The 27,970-nt window shown below is 33.6% G+C and overlaps 1 protein-coding gene across 1 annotated transcript in view; it reads right to left on the bottom strand.

The window, feature by feature from the left end:
* LOC149783352 (uncharacterized) overlaps positions 1 to 26,595 on the bottom strand; it is a 101,994-nt gene extending 75,399 nt beyond the window's left edge. Inside the window, exons 1-2 of the mRNA XM_089931556.1 lie at positions 26,507 to 26,595; positions 6,205 to 7,383 (exon numbers count right to left, since the gene is read on the bottom strand). Of these exons, the coding sequence (XP_089787682.1) occupies positions 6,205 to 7,315 (1,111 nt within the window). The 5' untranslated portion in view covers positions 7,316 to 7,383; positions 26,507 to 26,595. The remainder of the gene's footprint in view (positions 1 to 6,204; positions 7,384 to 26,506) is intronic.
* Positions 26,596 to 27,970: the final 1,375 nt, after the last annotated feature.

Genomic DNA, 27,970 nt, shown 5'->3' with positions numbered 1-27,970 from the left:
TTTCTTAAAATGTCAGGCTACATAATTAAAATGATTATTATTTTTATTTTTAAAGGCTAACATGCCTAACCACATTTTCTTTCATCAATAAACATCGGTGTATATTTTTTCCCAACTAATCAATCCTCATCACTAGTAAATAGCATGGAATGTATTGCATATTATTTGAAAAGTTTGCATTTTTTTTTAAATTTAGGGTTAAAAAAAGTGAAGATGATAATCCACAAGCACCAAAACCAACAAAAATGTCTAAGACAATAGCAACAAAATAGACCACCAAGATGGCAACACCAAAACAGACTAAGACAGTGACGCCAAAATAGTCCAAGGTAAGATAAAGATGCATATTTGTTTTATTAATTCATCACATTTAATATTTTTAACCAATATTTTTTTTTGCAGGACTGATAAAAAAAAAATGGCAATGTTTCAAACAGGTGATGATACACAAGAAAATCAGCGAAGTGCTAAAACCATCAAGAAGCCAGGATATAAATGGATGGATTTTCAAAATTTGGTACTAAAGAAACATTATGGACATTCTTGATATTTGGACCTTTAAAAAAAAATTGTACATGTTGAACAAATTAAAAATAAAATGTATTCTTATATTCTGTAATATTTGATTCAATTCTTGGTCTGATGTTTTATGCCAGGGAGGTGTTAGAAGAATCCTCTGACAATATTTCCAAGGAATCCTTGGACGATGTGTCCTAGGAAACCTCAGACAATATGTCTGAGGAATTCTCAGAATGCTTGTAAACCATGGACTTGTCCGAGGATTCCTAGGAAACCTTGGAGTATTGGTTACAAAAACACTTGGAAGTCTGAGGTCAACCTTGGACAGAGAATAAAAACCTTGGACATTGGCATAACAAAAAAAATTGTCCTTGAACTATTACCTCAGAAAGTAAGCAACTAATACTCTTGAGGTTTTTCCTAGGAAAATTTTTCCAAGGTTTCCTAGGACACCTCAGAACATGTACAGCCAGGACATGATAAAACATTACAGTTATTAAGTGTCCAAGGAAAAGATGATACATGTACTGCAATGTACATGACATTAGTTAGGGACATACAACTGTTCAATCAAAAATATTCTCTATTTTTTAGTACTACTACAACATTAAGTACTAAGCACTATTTTTCTTTGCTTCTTAAAATGTGTCTGGAGAAAGTGGGACAAAGTGTTCCGTGTCCTTGGGATCTGACACTGTGATATGGTCATGACTAGCTGTTTCAGCGATTCTTTTGGTTTTATATGTTTGTTGGATATTGCTGCTTTTAGTTTTGCAAATGATTTTCTGTACCATTCCCCATGCTTAAACTAGTGGCAAGGTTCTCCATGAACTGGTCTCTCCAATGGCATGGCGAAATTAATAAATATGTAGGTATTTATTCAGATTTTTGTATTAGCATAAAACTCCGAAAAAACATCTTCTGTTTCCTGATGGCATATCTTTGCAAGCATCATCATCATCAAACAGAGTTACTAGTATTTTTTCTTCATAAACATCTGGATTATCTTTGTAAATAAGTGTATTGGATCCACTACACTGTGAATATTATCATCTCTTTACTAAATCTGATTTAGTGTGAATCTAGAAATATTTGCCAATTGATCTTGTTAAATTTTCATCCCTATTATTGAAGTTTGCGAGTGGAGATACTTCTTAAGTATACTGGAAAATTGTCATTACCACAGAGGTCATTACCAACTTACCAAGATAAACGAGATGAATGGCAGATCGAAAATCTAAGCAAGTAGTGTGTTCTGGTAGAATGCTGGATGGTGAAATGACATAAATGGCAGACTGAAAATCTAAATGAGGTACTAAGGAAGTTCTGGTAGAAAACTGGATGGTGTATGACTTATCATTACAATGTCAAAGACTGTATTTAAAAACAAAGTGTTCCATTTTTTTCCCAGCATGCAATGGTGTGAATATAAAAAGCAGGGTCAGAATTTTTACAATAATCATCAGAGCTACTATCAATAATTACATGTATATTGCAAAGGCCCTCACTTACTGCACTTTCCTTAGTTGGGATTTAAACAGAGCAACTATGTGGAAACAAACGAAAGGAAATTCAACCAACAATAATGGATATAATAATAATAATTAAGACTATAAAATAATGATGTAAAGTTGAGCTGCATACCATGAGCAATTTTCGACCACAGTACACGACCGCATTACTGAATATACTATGATACATACCATAGTAACTACAATGATATTGAATATACTATGATAAATACCACTGTACACTACAATTAAATTGAATATACTATGATAAATACCACAGTATACTACAATTATATTGAATATACTATGATAAATACCACAGTATACTACAATTATATTGAATATACTATGATTATTGCAATGCCAGTAGCTGGTAATGAAAAGTAACATTTCCACTGGTCAGAATGTTACCACGTGATCAAAATGAATTGTGTTTATTTCTGTATGAACTGTAAGGAGAACTACTTTTCTAAGAATACCTACTTCTATAAACAGTCACATGTACAGCATAAGATAAACACTGCCAGTAAAGGCAGACATGAAGTAAGCATTGAAGGGAAAGAACACTCTAACAATTAAAAAAAAATTTTTTAAATAAATTCCATTGGTTGAAGAATTGGTATTATGATCACCTTATTATGATCAAGCAGGACAATCCCAAGTGCAATAAATAGCTATGTAACAGAAAACCCCATACATGTATTACTATGTTCAATTAAGATTTTTGTTTTTTAATGATGCAAGCAAAATAACATAAAGAATAATTGAAATTTCAATTATAAGAGTTTAACATTGTGTTTTTCTGAGTTTATCATGGCATAAACTGTCAGTTGCTGACTCACACAGCTTACATAACACCCTTCAGGCGTTATTTGCTGTGTGAGTTGGCAACTGGCAGTTTATACCATGATAAATTCAGAAAAAACAATATTAACCGATTCGGCCCCGATCCCATCTGTAGGTGTGATGAGGCTGTACCCTACTTCCAAGCTCTGCAGCATTAAAGTCATTTAAGATACACCAATGTGGGTGGTATTAAAAAAAAAGCAGACAGATATAGCTCTAAAATGGTATCAAATAATCTGAAAGTTCTAGCTGCACTACAAAAGACAGAGAGATAAACCTCATTTTTTGGACCCAGTCTTTTTTAAACCCAAAATTCACTCGAGATCAGGATGCGATTTTGTGTCCAGATTTTAGACCTTTTGGCCTCAGATCTAAGGCATACCAGTCTTAACTGCACACAGACAGGTGAACCTTTGCAAAAACTAGGATAAGGTGGGCATTTGGAATAAATTGCGGTCTCCATATGAAAATGATGGCTCCATTAAGCAAAAAAAAATATAAAAGAAATAAATAAATAAAAAAATATAAGAAAAAATTATCCAACTTTTACCCTTCTGTTCATGCACAAGCAAAGTAACCAATGGAAAATGATGCTTCTAATACAACTATGCATTAGTCTCATGGAAAATCTGTTGAAAGCTGATGTATTATGATGTATTCAGAAATAGCCCCCCAAATGTCTTTCCTACGCACATTTCAGGCAAAAACGACAAAAACCTCTGGGGCCGAATGAGTTAAACTCTTAAATAAATACCACAGTATACTACAATTATACTGAATATACTATGATAAATACACAGTACACTACAATACAATCATATTAGGGACAAACCATTTAACGTTCTGGGGCAGAGGCCTGACACCTTTTGAAAAAAAATTCCATCTGTTAATAGTCAGCTGATTTAAAGCAAAACAACACATATTTTTATTATATTATCCAAAAGAAAATTAATCATCTTGAGACAAAAACATAGTTCAAATGAAAATCACAGACCTCTCCCCCCTCAGAAAGAGTACTAGTACTTATCTCATTAACATATGAAAGTATATAAGTAAAAACAAGACTTTTTTCACAAATCCATTTTACCACCCAAAAATTGGATTAGGCCCAAATATCTTAAAGAACATTCCATTTGGCCACCACATTGGCCTATAGTATGTTACAGATGTCAAAAATTCTATTAAAAGATTATAAATATAACTATATCTGTAATATTTAAAATTAATTTGTGCCAAATACAAGTTTTTTATAAAAAAATAAGTTTAAAAATATGCTGCAAATATCATTAAACTCATAACAAGATTACTCGGGTCATTCCATACATTTCTTTTTGACAGAAACTAGAGTACTGTACATTTAAAAAGTTCATGTTGTCTACCACCACAAAAACAAATATCACATTCCACCAGTAATACTCAGCTATTTCCTTACATTCGTTATTGATCAAAACAACCGAAGTACAGCTACAATTATAATGTTCATGACATGTACTACCACAAGAAAAAATTGGGGTCACCATTAACACCACACACCTCTAGTACAAAGTGCAGGCAATCAAAATCATGTATGTAACAGTTCAAATTTTTAGCTGGACAACAAATCTGCTTGAAATCCTGTATATATTTGTGCAATAACAAAAAGCAAATATAATGGTCACTACCTCCACTATGATATTATAATTTACAAAATGAATCTTGAAGGAAGCTTACAATTAAACTAATTTGAGACCATATCAATATAAGGCTGCATATATTTGGTTCAAATCAGGCAATTTTCAGTAAATTTAAGTTGTAGAATGGTAACCATGGGATATAAAATTTGTAAATAAAATATAAAATGCTGGAAATTTAAATCATTTGATATTTCATGCCAAGTTGTACTGAAACCTTAAAATCGACAATACATTTAACTTAAAGAAAGCTGAATATAAATATGGTAAATAAGGGGCCATAACTCATGTAAATGATCTTGCAAAATGCAGGACATCAAATTCCTTTATGATCTCATCAACATGCTGTTGTTATTTTTGTAGGGTTTAACGCCATTTTTCAGCACAAGATAGGCTATACATGGCGGCCAGTATTAATGATGGAGGAAGAACCCGGGAAAACCCCGGAAAGAACCACCGACCCACGAGAAGCTACCAGCAAGCTTTCTCACATATCCACACTGACCGAGCCTGGGACTCGAACCCACGCAAACAGAGGTGAGATGGCAGTGATCCGTGACGGAAAGCGCTTTAGACCACTCGGCCACTCGGGGCCCATTCATCAATATGCAGCTACATTACAAAATCAGGTTGAAATACACCAATCCTATGTATAGTTACATTGCCAGAAACCAAAGTTAGGAGGCATGGCAACCAAGGGTCCATACCTCCTCTAAATAAAGACTTGACTTTAAAATGAATATCTTGTCAATATAGAGCTGCAAGCTGAACTGCACTAAAATCTGCATATTCCAAGCAAAGCTATCTGTTGCTGGATAGATGAACAGCTGGAAGGATGAATGGTAAGTTGTGATAACAGGGTACCACCTACTTTATATAACAGGGCAAATATATAGTTTCCTGCATCTCCTCAGAAAGACCTTACAAAAACAGCCATACAATTATTTCCAAAGCATTCTGCAAATGGCTGGCTGGCCTGGGTTGATACTCAACCTGTGACGTTTGCATTACAGTTCCAGTGCTCTACCAATTAAATTAATGATATGCACAGCTGGACAATGAACACTGATGGATGGACTGGCAAACACCAAAGCACAATACTGTCCTGATGTTTGTATAACTATTTTATATCTCTTTGTGAGCACTTTTAGCTCAAACTGGACCATCAAAATGCGTGTTCTAGATTACAAAGTTGTAGATGTCTGATGATTCTTATAATGGAGATGTATGTAATTTTCCCAATATGTTTATATAAAAATATCCATATTCAGAAACAACTGAAATTCTTAATCTAAAGGATGGGCGAAAACTAAAACAATGAAGCTAGAATACAGTAACAATCATAGTCAACATTTCTTTTTTTTTGGTGGGGGGTTTCTTGTCTTAAATATTTACTGGTATATGATTTTCCACCCACTAACAGACTCCCTGACCCTCCAACCCTGTTTTGCATGGATTTGTTTTCCCTTCTGGACCCAAAGTTTATGAAGACTTAGGATCCAAGATTCCCAGTGTCAGGGATTGAATGAGTGACAGGCAGCTGCTGTACAATGTAGATCTACAAGTACCACCTGTTTATAACTAGACAAATTTTCATTTCATAAAGTGCAATGACAATAAAATTTATATCTTGCCCTCCTTCTTTTTCTTGTTTATACCTGTGTCATCATCAGATGAGTTTTCTTCATCTTCTCCATCCTCCTCCTGGGATTTGCTTCCTGTGTTCCGCTTAAGCTGCCGTTTCACAACACCACTGCTACCATTCAACCCTTCTGTACTGCCCATCTCATTCATGCTAGACTGTGATCCTGAACTCTTGCTGGATTTTGACAGAGTGGAGTCAGGTGAGAAAGACTCATCTACAGAGCCCAATCTATTATGATCAGTATTTGGAATGTTTCTCATATTGTCCTCATATTGGTCATTGTTTACCTGAACATCAATGGCATTGCCTCTTTTAAGTTTCTGATTTACAGGTAAATCTTTACCAGATTGATACATTTCAGGAACATTTGCATCATCTTCTAATTTATCATGCATATTGAGGATGGAAACCCCGCCATCCATCTCATCCAAGTCTCGTAAGAAATTAAAGGCTTCGCTGACAATTTTTTGATTTTGTCGCCATGAAGATATTCTTCCCCGATGAGATTCACCACCACCTTCTTCTCGAAATTGTACCTTAGAACCATCAATTTCTATATCCTCTTTGGCATCTTCACAACCTATAATAGGACTTTCTAAGGAAGTAATAATTGTGAACTCCTCAGCCGAATCGTCAGTCTTACCTACTGTTATAAAATCTTTCTGCAGTGGATGGTCATAATTTTGTTCATTATTTTCTTCTGAATTTTGTTTTGAGCCAGTTTTTGTTACCATGGCACCTGTTTTATATTCATCCTTTGAATTGTGTCTTGCCTCTTCTGAAGATATCTGGGTAAGGGTCACCTGATTTGAACTCTGACATGGAAACCCTGTCTCTAACCCATTTTCTCCCTCTAGCTCATCAGGGTCAATAACAGATGTGATTATCCGATAATCGTCTCCATTCTCCTCCACAATTACTTTATTTTTAAGATGATTTTTATCTTGATGTCTCTTTAAATGAAACTCAGAAATTTCAGGTTTACTATGTGACCTCTGATCTCTGTGGTTAACATTATCATTATTACTGTAATCTGACTGGGGCAGAAATCCAAATCTCTCACTAATGCACGTTTTCGTTAATGGCACATGGTGTGGATGATATTGTAGTGGACCGTCTTCCATGATTCTTGTGTATTTTTTATCATTCCATAAAACAAGGGGAAGTTACTCTATTTCTTTAGCTCCTTACCCTGCAAAAAAAAGTAATTCACAGTTACAAGACAAAGCACACATGAATACTGGGTTTTGTTTCAATACTGGAAAATTAATCACACTGTTCTATATTTCAGACATCTATACCATGTTGGGCTTTTGATAAAGCTTTAAATCTCACCCAGTTAAATAAATTATTAAAGTGTGGAAAACAAGCTGCCCAAGTGGACCTGATGCCTCTCAACTAACTGACATAAGTCAAGAAGTCAGTGCAAGAGCAGCTGAATGAGAAATCTGGATCAGGATGATGCTTTCTGTTCAAATTTCTTCCAATATTGTTGACTGAACATGTAATTAAAACATCCGCTTCAAGGTTTTTCGTTTGTGCATCTTCATCCATATTTGATGACACATCAGCATTACTTATTCAATTTTGAAAGGCCCTTAAGCCAGGATGCATTGTGTCGATTCTGAAAGGACCTTATGCCAGGTTGCATTGTGTTATTTCTGAAAGGCCCTTGGCTCTTGCCAGGATGCATTTTGTCAAATTTGAAAAGGGATGCACTGTGTCAAATTTAAAAGGCCCTTATGCAAGGATGCATTTTGTCATTTCTGAAAGACCTTTATGCCAGGATGCATAATGTGTCATTTCTGAAAGGCCTTTTGCCTATGCCAGGATGCATCTTGTCAATTTTGAAAGGCCCTTATACCAGGATGCATTTTGTCAAATTTGAAAAATCCCTTAAGCTGGGATGCACTGTGTCAAATTTAAAAGGCCCTTATGCCAGGAAGCTTTTTGTCAAATTTGAAAAGGCCCTTATGCTGGGATCCATTGTGTCAAAGTTAAAAGGCCCTTATGCCAGAATGCATAATGTCAAATTTTAAAGACCCTTATGCCAGGATGCACTGTGCCAAGTTTGAAATGCCATTATGCCAGGATGCATTTTGTCAAATTTGAAAAGACCCTTATGCTGGGATGCACTGTGTCGATTGTGTCGATTTTGAAAAGGCCCTTATGCTGGGATGCATTGTGTCAATTTGAAAGGCCATTATACTGGGATGCATTTTGTCAAATTTGAAAAGCCCTCATGCTGGGATGCATTGTGTCAATTTGAAAGGCCCTTATACTGGGATGCATTTTGTCAAATTTGAAAGGCCCTTATGCTGGGATGCATTGTGTCAAATTTGGTTAAATTCTGCAGAGCAGCTTTTATGATAAAGTTGTGTAATTATTTTGTATTTGGAGTAATGGCATCCATAAATGACAGTAGAACAGCAACATTAGTATAAATCTGAACGGAATTAAAACTAAGACACCTTACATGTATGTGTGTGTGTGATTTTGGATTTTTAATGTAGCTTTAATAATTTTTCAGTCATATCGCTACGATGTCTGCTGTGTGACAGTTTATAGTGATGCCCAGCACTGGGGCATCTTTCCGTATACATGTAGCATCAGGTCCCACCCAGTAACATTATCCTGACACCAGGCTGACCAGTCCTAACACTAACCTTTTAACGCTGAGCGCCAAGCAAGGCAGCTGCTAGTACCATTTTTGTAAGTCTTTGGTATGACTCGGCCAGGAATCGAACCCACGACCTCCCACATTCGAGGCCGGTGCTCTAAACACTAAGCCACCGGAGCAGTTCTTACATATATGTCAAAAACCTAAACAATTTTAGAAGATATTATTAAAGTTTTTTGGGGGTATATTTGGCAGATTAACATCATCTGTACAGCGTACATTAAAGTCATTCATGCACTTTCAGAAATGCTGCTTAGATCATTAATCTCTGAATTACAATGAACAGCTACTTTTATCTCTGAATTACAATGAACAGCTATTTTTATCTCTGAATTACAATGTAATTACAATAAATTCATATTTATCTCACTGAATTACAATGTAATTACAATGAATTCATATTTATCTCACTGAATTACAATGTAATTACAATGAATTCATATTTATCTCACTGAATTACAATGAAATAATGGCTATTTACTTCAGTTGTTGAGCAGCTTTAATCTCTTTAAACAATTCTGTCAGTTGTTGTGACTTAAACACTTAATATAATTCTCAAAAATCCCAATGAACTGCATTCCACATGAAAGTGATATAAAATGGTTAAAATTAAAAACCTGTACAAAGGCAATTTTTTGTGCGCTTCTAAATTTCAGATCACTCAAGTGAAGGAATTGCCAAATTTTGTAGACTATTAGATTGGGCAATGGACAACAGGCCATCCCACAAGGTCTTCTGGTCTATGACCAGCACAGCTAAAAATCACAAATAGATGAAGTTCATGGTGAATAAACTTCAATTTGTACAAATGTTATTAATTACCAAATTATATGAATCATATCTGAATAAATGTTGACTTTGTTTTGGTGTGTAATTACAGTGTAGCCTAGCAAATAAAAAGTATCTTATTTCTGAAAAACAAAATAAATGCATCGATTACAGGAATCTGATATGCAGTGTGTATATGTGTGTGATTAGGATTATTAATGTGGCTTTAGCAATTTTTCAGTCATATCACTAAGATGTCTTATGTTATGTGTTTAGGCTCTAATAAACAGTAACAAAAGAAAGAGGGAAAACAACAAGCTTTGAAAAATTTATCAAATAATTTATTTCCCTGGAAAAACAATGTAAAAATGAAAAAATAAGAACTTATGGTTTTAAGAATCAAATCCAAAAACAATCCAAGATTAATCCACAAATTAAATTTTAGAAGTCCTAGTAATGAAATATTCTAATGAATTCAAGTTCGAGTCCTGATGAAAAATCCAAAAAGAAAGGCAATGGCGTATACTGTAGCCTTAATTATACGGATGTACCTACAGTTCTTGTTCACAAACAATATTCTGGTGTTTTGTCCAAGAATTCTGTATGAGCACTCAAATGTTTCCAGGAAAAAGAAATTCATCTTTAAGAATCCAAATAATATGAATCAAAATTAAAATATAACTCCAAACTGGTCACAACAAAATGAACACCTTATGTCCCAGTGTTTAGAAGCCCAACTGAGGTTATTTCTCTATAGACAAAGGTTATGCAGACAAATAATGTGCAAAACAGATACCAGTATGAGGATCATGTGATCACATTCCAGAATGGTTTAGAAGGTATCTACATGTCCAAGGTCACCTATAACATTACAGTCTCGATTTCACTATTATCATCCACACATTAAAAATGAATTTTAAAAAAGAAGTTGCTTACTTGATTCTCAAATAAGGCCAGGAACTAGGTCAGCAAAAGATATAAAGTTCAGTGTTTATGATTAAACAGGTCAAACTAATTTCTGGAAAATATCAAATTCCTAGTAAACAAAATTACACTACTCTGACATGTAATGAAATTAAAAATAAACAGATTTTAAAAGTTACAAATAATTATATTAAATCAAACATAAATAAAATATTCATAATAGATGTCTGCAGTGTGGCAGTTTATAGTAATGTATAGCACTGTGGCATCATGCCGCACACATCAAGCATCATGTCCAAACACCCAGTCACATAAAAGTTATCCTGACACTAGGCCAATAAATCATAACACTAAACTCTTAATGCTGAGCATCAAGTGAGGTTGCTGTTAGGACCACTTTTATAAGTCTTTGGTATGACTCGGCCAAGATTTGAACCTGCAACCTGCTGTATCTCAGGTGGATGCTCTAACCATTCAGGCCACCAGAATGGTCCTGCAGTGAAATATAACCTTTTTCTCTTTTACCCAACCCATATACCATTATTAGGCAATGTGTATATGCAACCACTATACCATTATTAGGCAATGTCAATATCCAACCACTATACCATTAGGCAATGTCAATATCCAACCACTATACCATTAGGCAATGTCAATATCCAACCACTATATCATTATTAGGCAATGTCAATATCCAACCACTATATCATTAGGCAATGGTAATATGCAACCACTACACCATTAGGCAATGGCAATATGCAACCACAATACCATTATTAGGCAATGGCAATATCCAACCACTATACCATTAGGCAATGGCAATATCTAACCACTATACCATTAGACAATGTCAATATCCAACCACTACACAATTAGGCAATGTCAATATCCAACCACTACATCATTAGGCAATGGCAATATGCAACCACTATACCATTATTAGGCAATGGCAATATCCAACCACTATACCATTAGGCAATGTCAATATCCAACCACTATACCATTAAGCAATGTCAATATCCAACCACTATATCATTATTAGGCAATGTCAATATCCAACCACAATACCATTAGGCAATGGCAATATCCAACCACTATAATATTAGGCAATGTCAATATCCAACCACTACACCATTAGGCAATGGCAATATGCAACCACTACACCATTATTAGGCAATGTCAATATTCAACCACTACACCATTAGGCAATGTCAATATCCAACCACTACACCATTATGCAATGGCAATATGCAAACCACTATACCATTATTAGGCTATGGCAATATCCAACCACTACACAATTAGGCAATGTCAATATCCAACCACTATACCATTAGGCAATGTCAATATCCAACCACTATACCATTAGGCAATGTCAATATCCAACCACTATACCATTAGGCAATGTCAATATGCAATCACTTGTCCAGCATTAAACAATGGCAATATCCAACCACTATATCATGATTAGGCAATGTCAATATGCAAGCACTATATCATTATTAGGCAATGTCAATATGCAAGCACTATATCATTATTAGGTAATGTCAATATTCAACCACTATATCATTATTTGGCAATATCAATATCCAACCACTATATCATTATTAGGCAATATCAATATGCAAGCAATATAACATTATTAGGCAATATCAAAATGCAAGCGCTATATCATTATTAGACAATAGCAATATCAAAAGTAGTCCAACTGTAATCATGTATACTTTTTGTAGCATACAGGCTAGACATGATCACAAGCGTTAATCAGGAAACCCAGGTCTACTTGTACTCCAAGACAAAACTACCTGAACCTGAGCATTTTAAAAAGTATTCTGTCACTTTTATAGGAGTAATACACCCTGAAAACTTGAAAGAAGACAACAGTATTGACAGTGTTTGATTTTTCTGTTGTGAGTAATTTCATTAAAGCTATAATGTTACTATAATACATGTATCATCACAAACAGGATCTGATACAAGGTAAAAATTAAAATAGGTGTGGTTTCATGAACATGACTTATTTTATGGCTTATATTCTATAAGGTTGTAAGTTAATATCAAGTACGCAACACAAAAAAATCAGTACCAGCTGTTCACAGTATTTCACCTCTGAACTGGTGGCTTTATATTGTCAGCTGTGACTAACACGAGCTGAATAAAAAAATGTAATAAAAACTTTTTATTGCCCTTTTGGCCAGACTACTGACAGAAACACAAATATGGTTTTCTTTGCCGGTCACATTGCATACTGTATATTAGTAAGATGAAGAAATTTTGAGGACCCCAACTATATCAAAAACAATTTATCCTATACTAGAATTTTAGCAGTTGCTCTCCATTTATGAATCAGAACAAACATTTATTCTACTGTCAACACTAGCTCTAATAGGAAGGATTCTTAAATCAAAACTTACACATTGTAAAAATGGAAAAATATAACAAATTAAAGAATTACCAGTTTTCTTGTTGCATTATGTGCAACATGGCAGTAGGATGGTGGGAATTTTACTAGGTCTTTAAATGGGATGATAACTGATTTCTACAAAAAAATAACATAACAGGTACTTGAAATATTTAGAACATGCATGTTCTGTGTTTATACCACTGTCTACAGATTCGCTGAATTGAAGTCACTGACATGTTCAAGCATCGCATATTTTTTAAGCTGATTAAATGATGCATGCGACACAACTTCAAAGGAACAAGAAGAAAAGCAAAACAAAAAGTAAACAGTTATACATGCATTCCTCATCATGTCACAGCATGACATGACTGACGGATGGCAAAAGGCATGGAAAAATAAAATAAATGCTAATTTAAAGTCTGCAGAATTATTCCATATCTAAGTTTGCAATGTCAAATAAAAACCTGTAAGCATTATTTACATCAATTAGAAAATCAGTGGATTTATTTCATTTGGCTAAAAAAAAAAATGATTATCTCCTTCACACTATCTGAATATTACAGGAGACTCATAATAATGGCATGCATCCTGATCACAATCCTATTGAGAAATCTTGTGACACTGTCATGTGTAAGAAGAGGTTTTACATGTATATCTTTGAAGAGCTATAGACTATATTAACAGTTTGAAGAGATAAATACTATATTCCATTAACAGTTTGACGAGCTACAGACTATATTCCATTAACAGTTTCAAGAGATGCATACTGCATTCCTTCAACAGTTAGAACAGCCAGACTGTATTCCTTTAACAGTCTGAAGAGCTATAGACTATATTCTTTAAGCAATTTGATGAGCTACAGACTGTATTCCTTTAACAGTTTGAAGAGCTATTGACTATATTCCTTTAACAGTTCGAAGAGCTATAGACTGTATTCCCTTAACAGTTTGAAGGGCTATAGACTGTATTACTTTAACAGTTTTCAAGTCTCGGGCTCGGCCAATGTGGACATGTGAGAAAGCTTGCCGGCAGCTTCACACGGGTCGGTGGTTTTTTCTGGGGTTTTCCCAGGTTCTTCCTCCACCATTAATACCACCATATATAGTCTATCTTGTGGTGAAAAATGGTGTTAAACCCTATAACAACAAGTTTAACTGTTTGAAGGCCTATAGACTGTATTCCTTTAACAGTTTGAACAGCTATAGACTATATCCTTTAACAGTTTGAACATCTATAGACTATATTCCTTTAACAGTTTGAAGATCTACATACTATATTCTTTAAACAGTTTAAAGAGCTAAAGACTATATTCCTTTAACAGTTTGAACAGCTACAGACTATTCCTTTAACAGTTTAAAGAGCTACACACTATATTCTTTTAACAGTTTAAAGAGCTTAAGACTATATTCTTTTAACAGTCTAAAGAGCTATAGACTATATTCTTGTAACAGTTTAAAGAGCTACAGACTATATTCCTTTAACAGTTTGAAGAGCTACAGACTATTCTTTTAACACTTTAAAGAGCTATAGACTATATTCCTTTAACAGTTTGAACAGCTACACAATCTAATCTTGTAACAGTTTAAAGAGCTACAGACTATATTCCTTTAACAGTTTGAAGAGCTACAGACTATTCTTTTAACAGTTTAAAGAGCTATAGACTGTATTCCTTTAACAGTTTGAACAGCTACACAATATATTCTTTTAACAGTTTAAAGAGCTAAAGACTATATTCTTTTAACAGTTTAAAGAGCTATAGACTATATTCTTTTAAGAGTTTGAAGAGCTATAGACTATATTCCTTCAACAGTTTGAAAATCTACAGACTATATTCTTTTAACAGTTTAAAGAGCTAAAGACTATATTCTTTTAACAGTTTGAAGAGCTATAGACTATATTCCTTTAACAGTTTGAAGATCTAAAGACTATATTCTTTTAACAGTTTAAAAAGCTAAAGACTATATTCTTTTAACAGTTTAAAGAGCTACAGACTATATTCCTTTAACAGTTTAAAAAGCTTAAGACTATACTCTTTTAACAGCTTAAAGAGCTTAAGACTATATTCTTTTAACAGTTTAAAGAGCTATAGACTATATTCCTTTAACAGTTTAAAAAGCTTAAGACTATATTCTAATTAACAGTTTAAAGAGCTTAAGACTATATTCTTTTAACAGTTTAAAGAGCTACAGACTATATTCCTTTAACAGTTTAAAAAGCTTAAGACTATACTCTTTTAACAGCTTAAAGAGCTATAGACTATATTCTTGTAACAGTTTAAAGAGCTATAGACTGTATTCCTTTAACAGTTTGAAGATCAACAGACTATATTCTTTTAACAGTTTAAAAAGCTAAAGACTATATTCTTTTAACAGTTTAAAGAGCTTAAGACTATATTCCTTTAACAGTTTTAAGATCTACAGACTATATTCTTTTAACAGTTTAAAAAGCTAAAGACTATATTCTTTTAACAGTTTAAAGAGCTTAAGACTATATTCTTTTAACAGTTTAAAGGGCTATAGACTATATTCTTTTAACAGCTTAAAAAGCTTAAGACTATACTCTTTTAACAGTTTAAAGAGCTATAGACTATATTCTTGTAACAGTTTAAAGAGCTATAGACTGTATTCCTTTAACAGTTTGAAGATCAACAGACTATATTCTTGTAACAGTTTAAAGAGCTACACACTATATTCTTTTAACAGTTTAAAGAGCTAAAGACTAAATTATTTTAACAATTTAAAGTGCTATAGACTGTATTCTTTTAACAGTTTAAACAGCTATAAATTATATTCCTTTAACAGTTTGAAGAGCTACAGACAGTACTACTTTAACAGTTTGAAGAGATACAGATTATATTACTTGAAGAGTTTGAAGAGCTGTATTGCTTTAACAGTTTAAAGAGCTACAGACTATATTCTTTTAACAGTCTGAACAACTAGAGATTATATTCCTTTAACAGTTTGAAGAGCTATAGACTATTCCTTTCAGTTTGAGGAGATACAGTCTGTATTCCTTAAAAAGTTTGATAAGCTATAGGCTATATTCCTTTAACAGTTTGAAAAGCTACAGTCTGTATTCCTTAAAATGTTTGAAGAGCTATAGACTGTATTCCATTAACAGTTTGAAGAGCTACAGACTGTATTCCTTTAACAGTTTCAAGAGCTACAAACTGTATTCCTTTAACAGTTTGAAGTGCTAACAATTGTATTCATTTAACAGTTTGAAGAGCTACAGACTGTATTCTTTTAATAGTTTGAAGAGCTACAGACTGTATTCTTTTAATAGTTTGAAGAGCTACAGACTGTATTTCTTTAATAGCTAGAAGATCTACAGACTGTATTCATTTAACAGTTTGAAGAGCTACAGACTGTATTCCTTCAACAGTTTGAAGAGCTACAGGCTGTATTCCTTTAACAACTTAAAGAGCTACAGGCTGTATTTAACACTTTGATGAGCTACAGACTGTATTCAGTTAACAGCTTGAAGAGCTATATTTTGTATATTCTTTAAAAAGTTTAAAGAGCTAAAGATTATATTCCTTCAACAGTTTGAAGAGCTACAGACTGTATTCCTTTAATAGTTTGAAGAGCTATAGACTATATTCTTTTAATAGCTAGAAGATCTACAGACCGTATTCTTTTAACAGTTTGAAATGCTACAGACTATATTCCTTTAACAGAGTGAAGAGCTACAGACTATATTCCTTTATTACCTTGAAGATCTACAGACTATATTCCTTTAACAGTTTGAAGAACTACAGACTATATTCCTTTATCAGCTTGAAGAGCTATAGACTATTTTCCTTTAACAGTTTGAAGATCTACATACTGTATTCCTTTGACAGTTTGATGAGCTACAAACTATAGTCCTTTAACATTTTGAAGAGCTACAGATTATATTCCTTTAAGAGTCTGAAGAGCTATAGACTATATTCCTTTAACAGTTTGAAGACCAGTCTGAAGAGCTATAGACTGTATTCCTTTAACAGTTTGAAGAGCTATAGGCTATATTCCTTTAACAGTTTGAAGAGCTACAGACTGTATTCCTTTAACAGTTTGAAGTGCTAACAATTGTATTCATTTAACAGTTTGAAGAGCTACAGACTGTATTCTTTTAATAGTTTGAAGAGCTACAGACTGTATTCTTTTAATAGTTTGAAGAGCTACAGACTGTATTTCTTTAATAGCTAGAAGATCTACAGACTGTATTCATTTAACAGTTTGAAGAGCTACAGACTGTATTCCTTTAACAGTTTGAAGAGCTACAGGCTGTATTCCTTTAACAACTTGAAGAGCTACAGGCTGTATTTAACACTTTGATGAGCTACAGACTGTATTCAGTTAACAGCTTGAAGAGCTATATTTTGTATATTCTTTAAAAAGTTTAAAGAGCTAAAGATTATATTCCTTCAACAGTTTGAAGAGCTACAGAATGTATTCCTTTAATAGTCTGAAGAGCTATAGACTATATTCTTTTAATAGCTAGAAGATCTACAGACCGTATTCTTTTAACAGTTTGAAACGCTACAGACTATATTCCTTTAACAGAGTGAAGAGCTACAGACTATATTCCTTTATCACCTTGAAGATCTACAGACTATATTCCTTTAACAGTTTGAAGAGCTATAGACTGTATTCCTTTAACAGTCTGAAGAGCTATAGACTGTATTCCTTTAACAGTTTGAAGAGCTATAGACTATATTCTTTAAACAGTTTGGAGATCTACAGACTATATTATTTTAACAGTTTGAAGAGTTATAGACAATATTCCTGTAACAGTCTGAAGATGATATTTCTACCAGATGGATGAACTGTGCCAAAATCCATGCAAGAATGAATGCATGACTGGCATTGAGTGCATTGACAATATCATTGCAAACTATATTACTGTCACATGTCCTGCTAGGTTTGTCTTGGAGAGGTTTGATCCAGCTAATAAGGTGTCCATCATAGAACTGAATTTTTACAAGTATATATTCTGCACGTTAACAATGCACTGGCATGAATACTTGTGGTGACCATATTATGCCTATATGCAATGTATATTGAAATTTCAAATAATCTTTTGTATATTGATTCTTAATGTGAGTACATCTATTGGCTTTTAAGCAAGTGTGCAGTATATTAATTTCAGTGATATGGATGAATTGGTAGGTGTGACACACTGACAATATCATTGCAAAACTAAATGATTATCTCATTTCCATGTAGATGCTGTGTGGAGTTTTTCTGACAGAGGTTTCAGCTTGCTAATTTGGTGTCCCTTGCAGATCAGTACAGAATCAAATTGTTACATGATAATAATTTGACTGTTAATAGGCCGTATGCACATGAATAATTATGGAGACATTGTGATGTCAATATACAATGAATTTGGAAATTTCAAAAACTCTCTTGTATATCAGTTCTTAATTAACTAAATCCACAGGATTTTTATCTGGTAATTTTGGCAAGCATTAAGATTGAGTTGTTAGAATGCAAAGTTCAATACATGTAAGGGAGACAACCTAAGATGACACTAAACTGTCCAATTACAGGTCTTGTGCAACTATTTGAATTCAACACATGTACTTATACATGTTATTTCAAAACAGAAGACATTAAAAATCATACAAAACTGTTACTTCAGTACCCTACTTTATAGATTTTGCCTACACATAAAATGGAATGAGCAAAACATGTTCTGATGTAATCCATTGTTCAGTATTTTTTTTTAAAGTTTTAACCTCTTGAAATAGTCTACCATCAAAAATGCATGGTACTAAAAGTGCCTTTCTACATTTTATTTTTAAAAAATCCTCAATCACTATTTTAGTGGCCTGTCAGGTGCTGGTGACACATTAAAGAAAAAGTAGTATAAAAATATCTACCACAGCATCATTCTTACTTTTGTGGCATGTAAAAAAAAAATGCAAAATGAAACAATATAGATATCATAGTATATATGTTCGCCATGTACTACGGACCACCAGGAAACTACAATGATGTATGTAACACAATTGATCATACCAACGTACATGCATGTGACAACATTCTGGCTTAATGAGAGGTAATTCAACCTGTGTAATTTCCATTGCCACAGATCCAATTACATGTATGGCCAACAATGACAAGGCCAAAATATATATATACAGTTACCCCATACCAGCCAAACATTAAAAGAATATACACTTCTTCCAAACAGGTTACCTGACCTATGACCTCTGTCCCACCTGCCGCAACACTGGTTTGTAAATTTCATTTTTTTTCCAGACAAAGGTTACAGCAAACCAACAAATTGTTCTCCACTATTTTTTGTAAATTCTAACATGAATGGAGTCAGGTCTTAAGTTTCTCTATTCCAAACCAAACAAGGAATTCAATTAATAGCAGCCTTCAACTTTTGTGTGTGCAGTTAATGCTTGTGTATTTTATGTATGTCTACACATGTAAATACACAGCATATGCATAGTTAATGCTTGCGTATTTTATGTATGTCTACACATGTAAATACACAGCATATACATAGTTAATGCTTTTGCATTTTATGTATGTCTACACATGTAAATACACAGCATATACATAGTTAATCCTTGTGTATTTTATGTAAATCTACACATGTAAATACACAGCAAATACACAGCATATACATAGTTAATGCTTGTATATTTTATGTATGTCTACACATGTAAATACACAACAAATACATAGTTAATGCTTGTGTATTTTATGTATGTCTACACATGTAAATACACAGCATATACATATTTAATGCTTGTATATTTTCTGTATGTCTACACATGTAAGTACATAGCATATACATAGAAAGAGAGAGTGGTTCAAAGTTTGGAATAATGTCTTTATTTAGGAGGCATATAGACAAGAAATTTTAAAATATAAATTCTCTTTTGGCTGATCTCTCAGGTATTCAGTGATTTGCTACTACTATGTATGAAAAATAATGAAGGCAGCATTACCTGCTTGTATAGTATTTGAACACTCACATTTGAATGTACACCTTTACTTCTTCTATGGCATCAAGTACACAAAACTTGAATATTTCATTTACCAGTTTATAATTTATAACCTGATTGTTGGCAGGGGTCTTAAACAGTCAACTTGTTGGCATTTTGAATCAAACAGGAGATTCTTTAAAAAGTTTAGTAGCATTTTACATATCACTGATGCCATTTGCTTTTAAAATTGGGAGGAGAGTACAAACAGGGGGGTGGATAAATACTATAACAACATGTAGAACTCAATATAATTTTGTTTTAATTTTATGTTAAGATTAGACTATAATGCATGTTAACTTAGCTAATTTGACAGATAAGTGTATGATATTAAATTTGTACATCAGTGCTTGAAAAGAATATACATATATATTTACTACTGTACTCAGGTCAGGGCTCACCTTAATAAATATTGGTAAATGAAGCTGAACATATTCATTTTGTAGCTGAATGATAATTACTTAATTTAGGAAACCACATGTTTTAGGTATTCTGTCAATGTAATATTTATATTATTTTTAGTAACTTGGGTTCTACATGTACATCGAATTGTCACTTACCTTAATGCCACAATTCTCCCTGAAAAGTGTAAAGCTACATTAAGGCTGGGATAACCACACACTGAGTAATGCCTTGAGGCAAATTATCTCTTACCAGTATAATCAATGATCAAGGTGTAATGCCAAGGTAAATTACAAAAAATGCCATACAATACAAAATTGTCATGTGACCTTTTTACAACCAAACATGCATTTTCTATGTTGTTGCCCTTGGCAATTATACTACCTCAATTATGTACACTTACAGGTATATCTATATGCTTTCTGATGTGTAATGTGATGTGTTTTCATCAAGTTGCTGTACACACAGTAAAGAGAAATGGCAAAATTGCATGGCTTAATCCATTTATCAGCATTCCAAATTTTATTCCAATATTTCATGTATATATTTATTTATGTGACACAATCCTAACCTTTGCCTCACAATAATCTTGAATTCAGTAAATAAAGATTGATGATGATAATATGGTTAGGGGTGTACAGACATTTTTCAGGGACTTTTAGTCTTTTTGAATTGCAGTTTCTGCATGGCTGATTCCATCTTCCTTATTCCATCCACAGTTGCCGTGCACAAATGACTATTAGCTATTACATGAGTCAAGTGTCCTCTCTCATGACCTTTTCCTCTTCCTGATTTGAAGAAATATGACATAACCACACCTGCTATTTAGAGCAGCAATTCATTTTTGGTACACAGTACAAATTTCCTCAAGTATCAGTTGAAAGACAGTAATGTTTTCACCATAAATTTTAAGTAGTACTTGCCAAGGTGACAGAAGCATTATAGTATTTCAACTTTCTCATTCCAGAGTTATTACATAACAAGTCCAATAAAAGCCTGCCTTAAGAATGGGTGTTATGGTGTTCTAGAAGCAGTGTTATACCATTAATATACTTTCCGACTGCTGAATGTGCAACTTAAGAGATCTGAGATAAGGCTGACAGATAGGGTGCTTGATGTAGGTCTGTCTGACAAGCAAGTCAGTTATAGTTTGTATGCAATGGAATAAACATGTACTTGTAGAAACAGGTCTTTCATCTCTCATTACAAAACCCAAATATTAAAGGTGGGGTGGTTAGACCAATGAATAAGCAACACTTGACTGACTGGGTGCTATGCAGGGTGGGGCTTGGTGATTTGTCACTTCCAGGTTCTAAGAATAATACAGTTTCATACATGGGTCTTTATTTTTTTAAACAGATTCAGAATTACACTGGAGAAACAGGACACATATGTGACACATGCTGTTAACACATTACACTGGAGAAACAGGACACACATGTGACACATGCTGTTAAGAAAGACATGTTAACTTCCATCTAACACAACTGGCAGTGTGCTGCTTAATTCATTTTTTCTTCTTCTAAATGTAGCAAGTACACTTTGAAAGTTTGTTTTTAGAGTTTATTTGAGGCTTTAAGGCAAGCAAAAGGATATGTTCAGTTAACTCTCTCTTAATATCTTTTTTCTCTTCCTGAATTGTGCATGACTGATCACTCCTTCATTATCTGGTCAACAATAGATCATGCATGACTAACCAAGGCAGAATCAAGTCCTATCTGTAGACCATTTTCTCTTCCTGGTTTAATAAATCACCAAATCCAAGATAAAAACAGCTACATGTATTAGTTACCATAGCAATACTATAAAATCAAAGGGGTTTGTTTTTTAGATTGAAACACAAAGTGAATTTAGGATCAAAGTATAAAAAAAAATACTTGACTTAACAAAATCCTGGAAGGTAGGTTGTGCTTCTTTTTTTTCTTTTATCTAGTTAATGTGGAGTTGGGTGATGCATTATCTACATGATGTTCTAATGCAACCAGCAGTAGTTGTGAAATAATTCATTGATACATGCATTATCAAAGTATAGATACTTTTTCATATCAATACCCACATCAATACCAGAAGTGAAAAATCAATACAAAACAATACTTACCCTATACAAGTTACTTTAGTCTTCAATAGTCATCAATAATTATTAGCTGTTTGCCTTCTTATTCTTTCTTCTTTAAACTGAGAAAATATCTGAGACAGCTGTCACAGGCATATGCACTAATTTCTGTCAGTTTAAAAATTTATAAAACTAGCTACAACATCCACTTGCCTCCAACAAATTAACACAGTATGACTAACTCACGTGGTTTGAAATCTGCCCTCTTTTGCCAATTCCATGCCAGTAAAATTATCCCATCAGCATTAAAAAACCCAGCAACAACATATATTTGCCTCCTACAAATTAACACAATGTGACTAACTCACGTGGTTTGAAATCTGCCCCATTTTGCCAATGTTTTGCCAAATCCCATTAGCATTTTCAGCCACCATTAACATATATCAATGTAAAGGAGACATTTCAAACATGGACTTGCTTGTCAGTCATTGGAATGCTCCCACACTCAACCTGTTCAACAAAAGATTTTCCTTGCTGGAGGAAATTATACTATTTCTTCTGTGTTGAAGATAATGCCATAAAAAGTTAATTGATGACATGAAATAATATGTTTTAAAGCACTGAAGCAGTGCAAATGAAAGGGTGCAGTGACCAAGATGAGTCCTGAATCTGATTAAATGGGCACAGCCTGAAAGGGTCTTCAAGTCTGAATTAAAATTACTGGCAACTAAAAGGTAGTCTCTTTGAATGATATTTTTTATTTTGTCAAGGATGAGAATGGGATATGAACAAATGAAAATTTATGTACATACTTTGGTTTAACTTAGTTGTTATGATTTAACTCCATATTTCAGTAAATGATGAGGTTGTACATGACAGCTAGTATATATGGTGGCAGATAGAGGGAAGATGACATTGATCTGTGAAGGCATGTGCCTTAAACCATTTAGCGACTCAAGGCTCCTATCACTGTCTGATCTATATACTGGAAAGACAACCAAAATGTCAATGCATATAAAATGGCACCTCCCTATGATTATGAATGAAAGACCTTCTAAAGATGAAAAGACCATCAAGAGGACATGTGTGTTGATCGTACCATAGGCTGTGTATTATTAATCATATCGATACATGGCAGAAGTGTGGATGTGTTCATGAACAAGTTGTTGGTTGGGCAACTGGCTTATAATAGCACTTTCAACACATCAATGGCTGCATTATTCTAAAGAAATTGGTACAAATTTCTGGTTCCAAGGACACACCAGGATTTAAAGGTCAATGGTAATGCAATATTCAGTACAGGTGGGTACTCTGATTATGATGCAATTAATTGATAACAGTGACCTATTTCCTGCTATAACATATCCTGTAATACTCAGCAATTGGTTTATGAAAGAATAACTTAAAAAGGAAACCTCCACAAATTCATTTAAATTTAAATGGTCAGACAATGAGGACAAATTTGCCATGTGTGTGTTAATTACTTTATACGCTGTCATCTAAAACTGTAACTCAGAATAGGGATGACTACATGAAAGTCAAACAGAAAACAAATATCGTTTATAATGCCCTGCTTGGTTGCCATTATGGCACATGTAGCATATGCCATATATATGATTCAAGGTTCCTAAATATAACTGTATTGATAATAGTCAAAATTAATTTATGATAAAATAACATTATTTGTAAACACATTAATAAATTCTTGAATTATTTTCAATGAAAAATTAAAAGAAACCTACAATATAATTAAATTCATAAGAAGCTTACTCAGGAATTTACATAATTACTTGATGACAGAAACTATAGATGTAATGGTAAAATGGAAAAGTACAACAGAACATACTGCAGAAGAAAAAAATATAATGTAAACCAGTAATTCTGAGTAACTCTGAACAATATCAAGTCTGCATGTAATGAAATAAAATAGTCAATAACATTAATCAATAATATGCTAAGTAACAAGAAGTGGGATTTGTTCAAAGCTGAGAAACTGAACAGAAGTTTATCTGAACATACTATTTTCAAATAAAAGTCGATTTAGTCAGGCCTGAAAACCTGGAAAGTAGATCTTAATAAAAGTTATGTAGCACTGAATCAGCCTTAAGCAGTATTTGAAAAACAAACATAATGACATGTTGCTAATAATAATAATAACAATAACAACAACAACAGCAACAATAATAATAATAATGAGAATAATGTCAGTGACAAACATTATAATGATCTTCAATCTCTGTTCTTACTGTACACCTATCTATGCATCTGCCTGGTTGTATTCAATATTAATTTTGTAGTACAACAATAGAATGCTTGCTTGCTGCCATTTTTAATTTTCAGTATGCAAGGTCACATGACTGCCTCTATGCTTGACTATTTTCTGGTCTTAATCATGTAAAACAGAGTGAGTTGCAATGTTCATGACATGCTCTCTGAGACTTTCAGACACATAGAAAGATACGAACGGACTGACCCAAAGTCCTCAAAAATGATACACAAAGAAATCCAATTAATATTTAACACAGATATAAAAATATAAACAAAACACCAACAATATGTACATACAAATTTAAAAATATGTTTGAACTCTTTTCCTACATATAACCTACTTGACAACTGTAGTTTTCACTGCTGAAGAACAAGAGGACATGTAAAAATGTACATATCAAACTCAGTCTCTTACCATTTTATGCAAATTGACTTTAAATTCCTGCTTAGGGACAATCATTACATTCAACAGAAAGGAAGGAATAACCCTGTTAAAAAGTATGCAGTTTTTATTCAATATTTAATTTTCATACAAATAACAATTTTGTTCTCTTAAACCACATGTTCTGCATAGCAGTAAGTGCCTTCTCATATACTGATATGAAAATACACATCCTAAAACTACAGTATTTCTAATAATTGCAAGCCAAGTCATTATACATACTCCTTATGAATAAATATATGTTTACGATGTAAAGCAAATATAAGTTTTCATTATCTTTTGATGGTTATTAAAAAGGATCAACTGGAAGATACCAACATACAGTCAATCAAGAGAGGACAACAAAGTAAAATGTAAAAAATGGAATGACTGTTGGTAATACATATTGTACACATGTTCTTCTGAATTTTTATACACTATTTAATGTGCAACTGTTACTTTAAATATGGAAATATGGACAGCAACCATGTTAGAGATGTTTATGTAGTGACTCAGTCATGGAACTGTACTGATTGGAAGAAGGTGGTAGACTCCATTACATTGATGCAATGTTATGTTTGCCGCATGCAGTATATGTAGCAACTTATGCAAAATGGAACACTCATTGCATCTTTTTAAGTCTTTATGCAACATGATCATTACACTGAATCACTAAATTCTATCCCTACATAAATTATTTATCTACTGTATGTAAAATGCAATATCATATTAATTATTATAATTATTCTTTCCACAAAACTATCTGCAAATTCCACTTACATTTTTTTTTAAAATTAACAATGTAACAAATTATGCTTATTACATTTTATGCATGATGTTTACTAATAACACACCGACCCACTAATAAGACGACGAATATTGTACGTTACACGAATACTAAACGCATAAATATTGCCCATACAATCTGTCTCAACGCATACTGAAGACATGTTTCTGTTGGTGGTTTGAATAGATTTACAGAGAGAAAAAACAAAATGGGGCTCAGTTTACATTATACGTCCCACTAGCTGGTGGAAACGACAGTCATGCAATGCAAGACGTGACCCTAATATTCAAGATGTACTGTATTGTATCACAACCATTGCAACATGAAATCGGAGAGGATGGAGCAAACTCATGATAGCATACTCCTCTACTAGTACTGGTAGTAGAAAAGACTTTACCATGAATTTTTCATTTTTTACTGACAAATCAAAGTGCCCGCAATTGCAGGCCTAGTGGTTGGCCTTAATAACAGATTATTCCTCTGCAGGTGTTATCGTACAGTATAGAAAGTAGACACATTTTACCAAAAGGGATAATATTAGGGCTCAAAATTTGCACAATACAGAATGGCATCACCACAAAAATGAAAAATGTACTAATAAATGAAAACATGAATACCTTGTTTTCCAACGAATACAAAATTAGTTCAAGAAAATTTCCATATTCCGATACACAATTTCCATATTCCGATAGACTAACCAATAAAAATAGCAATACATAACTTCCGGGTTGACCTCGGATCAGTTTATTACACTATTGCACACTGAGACCGATAACTAGTCACAAGCAATCCACAGACTAATCGGGATCTGACGAAGGATTGCTTATTTATTTTATATTTATTTTCAGAAATGTTTTAAATTGCAAGTACAAACGTAGAATTTTAGGGGATTTAATGGAAAGCAGGGGTTTATTAGAACACTATCTCCACAAGAGTAACAAACAATGTAACACCATAAATTCGGATGATGGTCAAACTAAATACGTGTTCCAATTTTGTAAGACGATCAATGCGACATAATATACATAATTTACAAGAATCACAGATAACCTATTTGAAATTGAGAATGCAAGATGGCGGACTGTTCAGATGGACGTTGCAGTGCTTATGTGCAAATCATGGATAATTCTGTTTATGAGACTCGCTCCAGGAAGAAATATACTGAACTGGAAACAGAAAATGAAGGTGATTGTACTGTACATGGGAATTGTGGTTTAAATGCTTTTTATGACGCAGATTTGGTGAGTGATGAGCCTGACAATGCAAACAAGGCAGATCTATGCTCGCAACCTCAGTACACGAGTACACAGAATGTTGATAATACATGTTTTGACAGAGATGCCCAAGATTCGAGTCACCGTTGTAACAGCCCAACATATCAAGATGTCATATCTCAGGTTCCCAATCAGGACTATATTAGAAGACTTGATCAGGAACTAGATAATCTACCCAGAGACATGTATATTGAGAAATTGCTAGAGGTTTCACACGACAGTGAAGATATTGTAACCTGGTACAGGTCAGTTTTATTTAGTAGAGCACGAGGTTTTCCTGGCTGTCCATCTGGATATTTGGTTGTTAGAAAAAACAGAAATGGTGTAAGTAGTTTAATAAAATATGCAAGGGATTGTTATTCTTTAGCTATATTTATAAAAGGGGATCCTTGCGAGATCGATTCTATTTTTAGCAAGAAGAAATCAAACCCTAATGTACAAGCTGAACATTGTGAACATGACGATGAACATAGCTCAGGGCAAGCAGAACAAGTGATTAATTCAGCAAGACTCTCGCTAGCGGAAATCAAGAGTGATTGCGGTCATCTACAACAAACTGTTGTTTCGCTCAGAGAAGAGATTATATCTCTGAAGGCAACCCAAATCACATTGGTGAATATGAATGACCTTAATGCATTCCGTGCTGATGTAAACAATAAGGTACAGGCACAATCTCAAACAATAGAACTGCTCCGTAATGAGATTACGTCACTGAAAACTACTCAAAGCGTGTTGATGAAAGAAAATGAAACTCTCCACACCATCACCGAGCAACTTAGAGTTAAGCTGATGAAATCTTTGAGTAAA

Source organism: Sinohyriopsis cumingii, chromosome 14 (genome assembly GCF_028554795.1).
Source record: "Sinohyriopsis cumingii isolate HCF-2022 chromosome 14, ASM2855479v2, whole genome shotgun sequence".
NCBI classification, from domain to species: Eukaryota; Metazoa; Mollusca; class Bivalvia; order Unionida; family Unionidae; genus Sinohyriopsis; species Sinohyriopsis cumingii.
This window is presented reverse-complemented; position numbering and strand designations above follow the sequence as displayed.